The sequence below is a fragment of the Zootoca vivipara genome, chromosome 7 (assembly GCF_963506605.1).
Source record: "Zootoca vivipara chromosome 7, rZooViv1.1, whole genome shotgun sequence".
Classification (NCBI taxonomy): Eukaryota; Metazoa; Chordata; class Lepidosauria; order Squamata; family Lacertidae; genus Zootoca; species Zootoca vivipara.
In genome coordinates, this window is record NC_083282.1 from 83,565,937 (window position 1) to 83,577,128 (window position 11,192).

Below are 11,192 nucleotides of genomic sequence, written 5' to 3' on the forward strand. Positions count from 1 at the left end.
AGATATATACCTTCAAATTAGGGAGCCCTGTGTCATATGGCACAGCCTCGAAGCTGCCCTCCCGACACAGGCATCACTGCAAATCACCTGGATGGCATTGGGACAGGGCAGGTCGGTGGCAAGGCCAGGGCTGCATGGACCCACTGGCAGGAAACAGAGACCCTTGGGACCAGTACTGCTACCGGCTCCATGGCTTCAGGACCATTAGCACTGCAAAGTCAACACCTGAAGAATCAAGCATCACCCTCTTGCATGATACAGCAGAGGAGCTAAAAACCTGATCTGCCTGCAGCTTAATTAAATTTCAGTTGGCTCCAGACCTTTGCTGGAGCAACGTCCTAGCCTGCTGCTCTTGGGTCCAAGCTCAGGAGCTTGTTCCAACTCCATTCAGAGCTGTCCATGGTCCAGCCCTCCTTGCCTGGATTTTCACTCTGCTTTCTGGGTCTCCCTGCAGGCTTTGAGACAAGCAAGATAGTTATTAGCTGACCTCGTGTACCGTGATCCAGATAATCCAAGTGGACAGAATCTTCAGGATGTGGAGTTCCAGAAATCGCCAAGCAAATGCCTGCATTGCTCGAATCGTTGCTAAGAGCTTCAGGAGATGAGGCACCACACTGTCAACCACATCTGTCCATTCACTCATCTTTTCCACTAAGGAAACAGGAGGGGAGGGGGAATAACTTTTCAAATAATGCAAAGCAATAGATGGAGAAGCAAAGTGTGATTTGTCAAAAGGAGGGCTGAAGGAAGAGCATGGCAATCGGCAATAAGGCAGATCTGCTGCTATGGCTTCCCATAATGAGTTTAATAAATCTCAGTTCCGCTTTAACAATACAAGGACTGGGGGAGGATCAACCTGGAACGCAACTATGCTTGCAAGAAGCAGGCTCTATTTACTAGCACAAACCCAAATGGCAGGCTTGTTTCCATGCTTAGTTATACTTTCAGCACAGGAGCTAGCTGTTCATCATTACCTGGTTTCGCCTGATGGCACTTTCCCATGTTTTCACCTGAGTTCTCAGGCTTCTCCAATCCATCCTCAATGTCATCTTGTAGCTGTTCAGCAGCCAGCCTGTGGAAAACACAGAAAAACAGCAAAAAGCCACCGTTATTGCATGACCAATGTGGCTTTGCCTCTGTTATTGAGTAGGCCTAGAATTTAGCAACACACTGGTCTGGTTCACCCAACACGATGAGCCAAAATATGTCTGGCAGATTACGTATGGCCTGGTCATAATTTACGCAAGCTTGATGTATGGCTGTACCTGAGGATACCAGCCTAACTATAGTTACTCCAGTCCAGTTCCAGTTATGCATGAAGAATGAGTTAATGCACTGCTGATTGTGCAAAAAATGGGGGTGTGCACATGAATATGCCTTACAATGTGTTCTGTGCAGATAGACTAAAATCCTCTTAGTAAGGCTGCAATCCTAACACCACCCATCCATGGGGCTTTGTGGAGTGGTGGTGACACTGTTGCATTCACAGTCCAGTCGTGGTGGCAGCCAAGGAGGGCAGGGCAATTGGGTCCAATTCTGGTGCCAGCTCCAGGATGCCATAGAAATTGGGTCCAGATTGGGCCTGCCGCTGTGAGGCTGGATTGGGATCCAGATCCTAGTCCAGCTCAGTCTTGCTCACCTACACATTCAATGGGGGGGGGGGTAGAGGAAGGGATAAGTTACCACAGCTGGTAGGAGACCCACTTAGTCAGGAGAATTGAGTGGACAGGTGCCTCTGCTCAGTCTAAGCCCCTGACAGCCTAGTGTAGGCATCCCCAAAATTTGCCCCTCCAGATGTTTTGGACTACAATTCACATCTTTCCCAACCACTGGTCCTGTTAGCTAGGGATCATGGGAGTTGTAGGCCAAAACATCTGGAGGGCCGCAGTTTGGGGATGCCTGGCCTAGTGCAAGGAGGCCTGTGTTTATCTGTGCCAATGTTGATCCAGTATACAGTATGCTCTCAATTCACATTCCAACTCCTTTATGGGATTCAGGCAACATGTCATGATCTTCTCTGCATCAAAAGACTTAGAAGGTCAAACAAACTCAAAAACATTTCTATTCGCCACGTCCCTCTTTTCAAGCTTACCTACTTTGCAGCTTCAGGATATGTTCCTTAAGCCTGAAAATACGGGGGACAAAAACCACAGTATTAAGAATTGCATTATAAACCCAAAAGACTTGAAATGGGATGGGCGGGGAGTCAGAAGAACCCGCAGAACAGTGCACAGATTCCATCTGGCATGGCTGAAATGCTTGTGGCAGAAGGAACAATTGGAAGAGTGCAATCTTGAATTCCTCCTCTTAAGTTTTGGAACAATAAATATTAAGCCAGTGCACAACTATGTGGTGTTTTTAATTATTGTAATCTTATAAAATTATTTGTGAGCATTTCTGTTTTGTACAATGATAATACTAAACTATTATATTTCTTTTTTTTAAAAAAACAAAACTTCACCTGCCTTGGGTACTATACACCATGACATTGGGTAGGGAGGGGGGCATCTGCTATGTCATCTCATGTGGGGCCAGCCCAGCTGCTTCCTACTTATGAATGCAAATGTTCCCATCAAGCCCAGCCAGTTTGGTCAACAAATAAAAGAAGGAGCATTGCTGACAGTCCCAAGATAGCCTAAGAGCATCATCCTGGCCTGATTGTTCCAGGAAATGTTTCCAATTAATACAACCCAAAAGATTCTCAGGAACTTTGTGCAAAGTTCTTCTTACTAATTTTCCAAGTGGTAAATAATTTCCAGTCTATAGGCTTTGCAATGTCTTGGCTTTGTGAAAACGATGAGCAAAGGACAGGCTGTTCAAGTAGTCTAGAATTCTCCTGGGACTGGCATTTTGCCAACATGGGTGGCTGACAGTGACACTACGGAGGAATCTAGTCACATATAACAAAGGTTGTGAAAACGCTTTTGAAAAATATATATATTGAATTTGCCGTAGCTCATCATCGCCATCTTGTGTCACATTTGTATAAATGCACTTTACAACACATCTACCGGTAAAACGTTTTATTTGCAGCTGCGTAGCTAAGTCCTATGTGATTTCACCCAGCCAGCCTATAATGTGATAACAGGCAGTTTTCACAGAATAAGTGTTGGAGCAGAAGACTCGCGGAAGAAATTCTTCAAAATAGTAGTGGTTTGGGGAAATTGAATCCTAACCTGGATCAATTGAGACATCACACCAGATCACACTTAGGTTTTCCCTAATGGAGCAAACAGTGTTAGGGGAGGGGATTTTCACTGAGGGCCAGTGACCCTTCTTGGTGCCCCAGTCCTGATCTGTACTGGGGCTCCCCCATAGCTGCTGTTTGCCAAAATTTAAGGAGATGGGAAATTAGAAATCTTAGTTATTTCATTCAGATTGCCCCTCTCTTTTCTGCTCTTTCTTTCCTCATAATTGCCCCCTTACATATAAAATTTCAGCCCTCCGCTGTTTGATGTTCTTTAATCTCCTTGCTGTATTCAGCTTCACCCTGCCCCCCTTTTATATTAGGCATATGAAGCAGACTACAAGGGAAAGCATTAAAAAGATTAATGACAGAAAGCCAACTCACATATTAGCCAGAAAATGCACACGAGTCTCAGTGTTGCTGTCACTGGGGAGAAACAGAACATAACCTCAATATTTTACTCCAGCTGCTGCAGGATAGCACCACACTAAAAGGTAAAGGTAAAGGTATCATTAGGTCTAGTCACAGACAACTCTGGGGTTGCGGCGTTCATCTCGCTCAATAGGCTGAGGGAGCTGGCGTTTATCCGCAGACAGCTTCCGGGTCATGTGGCCAGCATGACTAAGCCGCTTCTGGTGAGCCAGAGCAGCGCACGGAATTGCCATTTACCTTCCCGCCGGAGCAGTACCTATTTATCTACTTGCACTTTGATGTACTTTCGAACTGCTAGGTTGGCAGGAGCTGGGACCGAACAATATTAGACCTCTACTCTACCCAAGTGCTGTGACAATTAATTAAAAACAAAAAATGATTTTTTTAAAAAAGATGCTGGACGTAGTACTCCAAATGTGCTCTGGCCAGCACAAAATGGAGTGGATTTATTACTTCAAGTGTGCTTTAAATATATGGTGCCGATGTTCCTCAGTGGTGGATGGGACACACACTTCCAAATGTAAGCTGCACAATCACACTATCACACACAAATGCACAATTATCTGTCATTGTAGAACATGAACTCATGGATCATGCATAGCACCTTCCGGAAAGTGGCTTGATGCAAATATTAGCCAGATCTGTGGCCTTCAGGAAGTCTTCGTGGAAGTAATGAAGCTGCAGGATGCAAGCCAGAAGGAAAGCGCCAGGGAGCAGAATCCTTGCAAACAGCTCGATTGTGCTGAACCTCTCAAGACCCAGGTCTTTTAATCTGTCAAGGGGAAAGGAGAGAGATCCACACGGGGGAAGAAAGGGGAGGTAATTCACACAATAGGTTCTTAGTGTTAAGACTTCGATTCTGCCCTGTGTTTGTTCCATGCAATGCTGTTTCCGTTCTGCTGCAGTTTAGCTTCCGGCAAAAACTATGTTATTTGTCTCTCTGCCTGCTGCGGTGGAATTTTACCTAATCAAATTTAGCAATTAATTGCAGTATCATTACCTTACCCCACACCATTAATGTCAATGTTGGGGCTGTTTGTTTCAATGCAAGTGAAATGCAGTGCAGGTGGGGGGGGAGTGTCACCACTTATGCACTGCTTGCAGATTGAAAACAGCAACAACAGTGAATTGCATTCCCTGGATTGATTTCCATTCTGGACATGGAATGAATAAGTGAACATCAGCAATTTCTGCTCCTGATTCCATTTCTTTCAGCATTTTCCCTACTCAAACTAGCCAATCATTCCAGTGAGATCCACCTAGTGCCACCATTGTCATCCTTTTGGTGCCAGGTAAAAACCTATTTATTCTCCAAGGCATTTGACAGATCATGATGATTCACTGGACGATACGGTTTTGCAGCTGTTTTACCGGGTCTGTTTTATGGATATTGCAAAGGATTGTTCTTTTTTCCCTTTCCTTTTCAATTCTACATCATGCTTTACATTTTAAAGTTTTGTAAGTTGTTTAGAGACACAGTTGCATAGCAAGCGACTAATAAATTGAATAACCAATATAATCATTAATAATAATCATTCAGTCCCTGTTCTTTCATTTCCCCAGCATACAATAATCACTGGTTTAGATGTGAGGGGTTCCCCCCCCCCACCTTTTCATTAGGAATAGTTCTAGTGCTCTGGTACTCCACGGATAAATAATGTTTGATATGGCATATCCTGCAAAATTATTTTCAAACTGCACAGCTCACAATCCCAGGTCTGTGCAGGCAATTTTTGTGTGTGTTCCCTGGTATTTTAAGTCCCCCTCTCTCACACACAGACAAACAGCCCTGCTGATTAGATCCTGTGGCAGAGGTAGCACCAAAATGGTCCAATTTGGTGGCCCAATCCATGCTACCTAGTTCATTCTTCCTCCTGAGAGAGGGACAGGCTCAGCCAACAGGTGGCAGAATTAACCCTCTTATAAAAAGTCAGAAAGAGAGTTCTTTAGGCAGATAACGCCACGGAAGAACATCAGAGTCACTGCAAGCTGGCAGTGCTAACTAATTTCAACCGCAGCTAAAAACTCTACATTTTTTTTAAAAAAAAACTATTGTGCAATAGACCCGAGATGCTATAACGAATTTCAAGATAAAAATTTGGATTAGAATATTTTAAATGAGACCCAGTGCGGTGGTGCTGTTACCATGTCAGAAACAAAAGACTTGGAAACCCATCTTCAAATCCCCAGCCAGCCACGGAGATCACAGTAAATAAATAAAACAAAGCCCTTACCTCTCCTCTGATATCGCCAAGGTGTTTAGGAAAAACGCTGACACCATCTCAAGTTGATAGGCATAGATAGCAATGAGCACCACCATTGAATAAAAAACAGTGGTGAGCCAGAAACTCTTCAGGATTCTTCTCCACATCTCATAATGAACCTGAAACCACATTTCCACATACCTTAGTACTGTACTGGTTCTGAACACAGTATGGTGGACATTTTGGAAAGGCATTTGTATAACAGGTGTGGGCTGGGCAAGTCAACCTGAACTGCACAGCACTCAGTGTTCCTCCGCCTCTTTTCTGAAAACAAAATTCGACCCCAAACCACAGAAAGTACTGAAAACATCATAATTATCTGTATCTTTTGGTGGTCTTGTAGTAAGGTTTAAGCTTACTGGGAAATGATATATAATGAATTGAAAAGGATGTTTAAAATGACAGTTATTTATTTATTTATTTATTTATTTAAAAAAAACAACCAGAAGCTTTCCTTTTGGGAATTATAGGGACAGAACTACCCAAACTGTATAAAAATTCATTCATGTATGTGACTGCAGCGGCCAAAATGTTCTTGCCTGAAAATGGAAAGAAGAAGTCCCAGCAAAAGAAGAATTGAATAGCAGAAATGACGAAACTTACCAGAAAAATAAGAAATCAAGATACTGTAACAAACTGTTTAATAAAAGAATGGAGATGGTTTATTTAATATTTACAAAAACAACAACAACAACAACAACAACAACTGTAAACAGATAAGAACATTGGCAGGATTATTGTAACCTGCAGGATTATTCTAATAACCTGCAGTTTTATATGAGAATATATTTAAAGTAGATGAATAAATGAGTAAATTAAGTTAATTTGGAATATGCAGAAAATATAAAAAATGAATTTAAAGAACCACAGAAAGAGGGGAAGGAAGTCAAGTTTCAAAATTTTAAAATGATTGTACTATTATTGAAATGTATAAAATTGAAATAAAAGAAAGAAAGAAAGTGGGTATATTTATCCCAATCTGCATCCATACTGGAACTATGTTTAAACTGGGGAGAGAGAGAGAGAGACAGAATGAGAGAGAGAGTTCATAGAATTATAGTTGGAAGGGATCCTGAGGGTCATCTAGTCCAACCCCAGAAGGTTGCCCACAAGTGCATGCAGACTCCATTCTGGAAAGTGCTCCCTACTCCTGCTTTATCTTCTGTGAAGTGCCTAAACTAACTAAACCATGGGTAGGCAAACTAAGGCCCAGGGGCCGGATCGCTTTCTAAATCCGGCCCGTAGACGGTCCAGGAATTAGCGTGTTTTTACATGAGTACAATGTGTGCTTTTGTTTAAAATGCATTTCTGGGTTATTTGTGGGGCATAGGAATTCGTTCTTTTCTCTTTTTTTCAAAATATAGTCCGCCCCCCCCCACAAGGTCTGAAAAAGTTTGCTGACCCCTGAACTAAACTGACAGCTGACAGGTAACAAAGAGCTCAAAACCACTGCTGCGATTTTTTTTTTAGTAGGAAAAAGCATGAGTGCAAATGCCTCCAATTTCCAGGCTTGCTTACCTGGTACAAAGCCACACAAAGTAGAAAAAGCACAATGTAGAGAATTTTGTACAGGGCCACTTTGCCATTGAAGCTGACAATAAAGAACATGATAGAGCAGATATAAATCCAGTATTTTACAAGCATCCCTTGCAGCACAGAACCAAGGATGCCCAAAAGAATGTTTTGTCTATTGTCCGTTTCTGCAAGAGAAGTGGAGAATCATTCGGAAGCGTCATCAATATCGTCGAATCATTCACAAGTACAGTATATTCTAAAATAAAACTACTCCTCTCCCTCAAAAAAACATTTTTCTTTCTCACTTATTATGCTTGCCTGTCACCTTCAAGGTTGCAACTCAAGAGGAATGCTCGACAAACATGCTCTCAGGAATCGGCCAGTGCTTAGAAGCAGGCAAAACCCTTGCTTCCTTATTAATCGCCTTTTGCTCTTCTGAACTAGTTTTCCTGGGGTTGCCCCTGGACTGAATACAGATGCTAAAACCCACCTTTAAAAATATATATTAATAATAGTAGTAGTTCAGGGCTAACTTTACTAAGTATTAAATCTTCTTACCAGCTGCCCCATCTACTCTCACTCCCTTGAGCGATTCTTCCTCCTCTTTTCTCTGCCTTTGCTTCTGCATCATCCACTGCTTTAGCAACAGCCAGAAGGTAAACAGATATAAAATCTGTAATAAAAATCACACCAACATTTTAAGTAATAGTAATAATAATAGTAGTAGTAGTAGTAGTAGTAATCCCACACAACCGAGCCAACTCTAGACAGCTTAATGGAATTCTTTTATTGCATAGTTTAATCATGGGTGTTCCTATTTTAATGCTGTCAATGGGATTGCTTTATTGCATACTTCAGTTATGGATGTTTACATTTTAATGCTTGTGTCGTTCTTTCTTTATACTTGTAAACCGCCCAGAATAAGTGGCATACACATTAATTAATGAATGAATCAGCAATGATCTGCACAACTTTCCAAGGTCCCACGCATGCAGCCACGTCCTCATGCAATTCAATTAACAAATCTTTATTGGCATATAGGCAAGATTCCAATAAGGTTCGGTACAATAAAATCGCTCTGCAAAATCTGCATCTAACCCTTAAGTTAATGTTGCATAACATTTGCGAATCCTCATAGTGTGTTGCAGAAACCTGGCTACTATCTCCCTTTTATCCCATCCTGACTTATTGCCTGGTATGTGTGCTTAGGATCGCAGCCTGAAAGTAAAACCCAGAATTGAAGGATGCTCACCTTGACTCCTAGGTGGACACAGGGCAGTGAATAAGGCTTCAAATCCAAGTCCACGAGCAATGAGGCTGAAACTCCAGGAAACAGTTCCTCCTGGGAAGCGTGCAGGCCTGCAAAGAAATTGAGGACCACCAAGGCATTTCCATAGGCAACAAGGAAAGGTGAGCTCTTCAAGGCGTAGAGGCGACGGTTGCGCAACATCCAAATGACACAAGACCAAATCAGCAGAACAAAAGTCAGCCAGCTGATATAAGTGATGCTCCAAACCTGGAAAATGCATACATAAGATAGACAGGCAGATGGATGCACACATATTTTGGGTAACACTGCAGTTCCAAACATCATGTAATCCACAACTGAACAAATATAAACTCCTAAAACTGTAGAAGAAGTCTAAATTAAGGCACACCTTCTAAGCTATCTAGATCAAGGCTAGGGACCCTGTGCCCTAATAAATAAAACAACCTTGATGGCAGAAAGTGAGGAGGAATTAAAGAACCTTTTAATGAGGGTGAAAGAGGAGAGCGCAAAATATGGTCTGAAGCTCAACATCAAAAAAACCAAGATCATGGCCACTGGTCCCATCACCTCCTGGCAAATAGAAGGGGAAGAAATGGAGGCAGTGAGAGATTTTACTTTCTTGGGCTCCTTGATCACTGCAGATGGTGACAGCAGTCACGAAATTAAAAGACGCCTGCTTCTTGGGAGAAAAGCAATGACAAACCTAGACAGCATCTTAAAAAGCAGAGACATCACCTTGCCGACAAAGGTCCGTATAGTTAAAGCTATGGTTTTCCCAGTAGTGATGTATGGAAGTGAGAGCTGGACCATAAAGAAGGCTGATCGCCGAAGAATTGATGCTTTTGAATTATGGTGCTGGAGGAGACTCTTGAGAGTCCCATGGACTGCAAGAAGATCAAACCTATCCATTCTTAAGGAAATCAGCCCTGAGTGCTCCCTGGAAGGACAGATCGTGAAGCTGAGGCTCCAATACTTTGGCCACCTCATGAGAAGAGAAGAATCCTTGGAAAAGACCCTGATGTTGGGAAAGATTGAGGGCACTAGGAGAAGGGGACGACAGAGGACAAGATGGTTGGACAGTGTTCTCGAAGCTACGAACATGAGTTTGACCAAACTACGGGAGGCAGTGCAAGACAGGAGTGCCTGGCGTGCTATGGTCCATGGGGTCACGAAGAGTCGGACACGACTAAACGACTAAACAACAACAACAAAAAGGTAAAGGTACCCCTGACCATTAGGTCCAGTCACGGACGACTCTGGGGTTGCGGGGCTCATCTCGCTTTACTGGCCGAGGGAGCTGGCATACAGCTTCCAGGTCATGTGGCCAGCATGACAAAGCCGCTTCTGGTGAACCAGAGAAGCACAGGGAAATGCCATTTCCCTTCCTGCTGTAGCGGTACCTATTTATCTACTTGCACTTTGACATGCTTTCGAACTGCTAGGTTGGCAGGAGCTGGAACCAAGCAATGGGAGCTCACCCCGTCGCGGGGATCATAGAATCATAGAATCATATAGTTGGAAGAGACCACAAGGGCCATCCAGTCCAACCCCCTGCCAAGCAGGAAACACCATCAAAGCATTCTTGACATATGCCTGTCAAGCCTCTGCTTAAAGACCTCCAAAGAAGGAGACTCCACCACACTCCTTGGTAGCAAATTCCACTGCCGAACAGCTCTTACTGTCAGGAAGTTCTTCCTAATGTTTAGGTGGAATCTTCTTTCTTGTAGTTTGCATCCATTGCTCCGTGTCCGCTTCTCTGGAGCAGCAGAAAACAATCTTTCTCCCTCCTCCATATGACATCCTTTCATATATTTGAACATGGCTATCATATCACCCCTTAACCTTCTCTTCTCCAGGCAAAAGGGATTCGAACTGCCAACCTTCTGATTGGCAAGCCCTAGGCTCTGTGGTTTAGACCACAGCGCCACCATGTTAATACTGATATCTGAAGTTATGTGCCGCTATAACTCTGAAATTGCTACATACATGTCTTTGACTAAGGGTGCCTTCAGACTACAGTGCTTTTCAGGACAGATTCAATCGCATATTGGAAATTTAAGTTTGAGGAGTTGGATTAAAGCGCTCTCTCACCATAGCACCACAAATCCTTTTTTTAAAAAAAGTGATAATATGGGACAAACCTCCATCTTTCCATGCAAACAGAAGGAGGTTTTATTTCAGTCCGTATCTTACCATCATGGCAATCAACGCAGTGATGTAGCTCTGATTCATAAGGAATCGTGCCAATGATAAAAAGGTACTAGCCCTATTTCCTTCAGTACCCTGTTCATCATCAGTTTCTGATGCATTTTCAGAGCATGTCTCATCTGCAAGAAATGCAAAATTTGTAGCAAAGGGTAAATTAACCAAAACAACAACAACACACAAACACCAGTGTCTGGCTTCAGTTAATAAACTTTTGGAAACTTTGCAGTGTTATATTTAAGCACACCTCTCTCTTGCCTGCCCATTTCCCCCTATAAATGACCCATACAGCACCATGATCCTTTTCCCTTGGAAAATG

General features: G+C 42.9%; 1 protein-coding gene across 1 annotated transcript in view; it reads right to left on the reverse strand.

Moving 5' to 3' along the window:
* The window catches only part of LOC118088429 (piezo-type mechanosensitive ion channel component 2-like), a 50,851-nt gene extending 42,003 nt beyond the window's left edge, over positions 1-8,848 (reverse strand). Inside the window, exons 1-7 of the mRNA XM_035122080.2 lie at positions 8,651-8,848; positions 7,957-8,032; positions 7,402-7,583; positions 5,854-6,002; positions 4,224-4,391; positions 975-1,072; positions 488-651 (exon numbers count right to left, since the gene is read on the reverse strand). Coding sequence (XP_034977971.2) covers positions 488-651; positions 975-1,072; positions 4,224-4,391; positions 5,854-6,002; positions 7,402-7,583; positions 7,957-8,032; positions 8,651-8,848 — 1,035 coding nt within the window. The remainder of the gene's footprint in view (positions 1-487; positions 652-974; positions 1,073-4,223; positions 4,392-5,853; positions 6,003-7,401; positions 7,584-7,956; positions 8,033-8,650) is intronic.
* Positions 8,849-11,192: the final 2,344 nt, after the last annotated feature.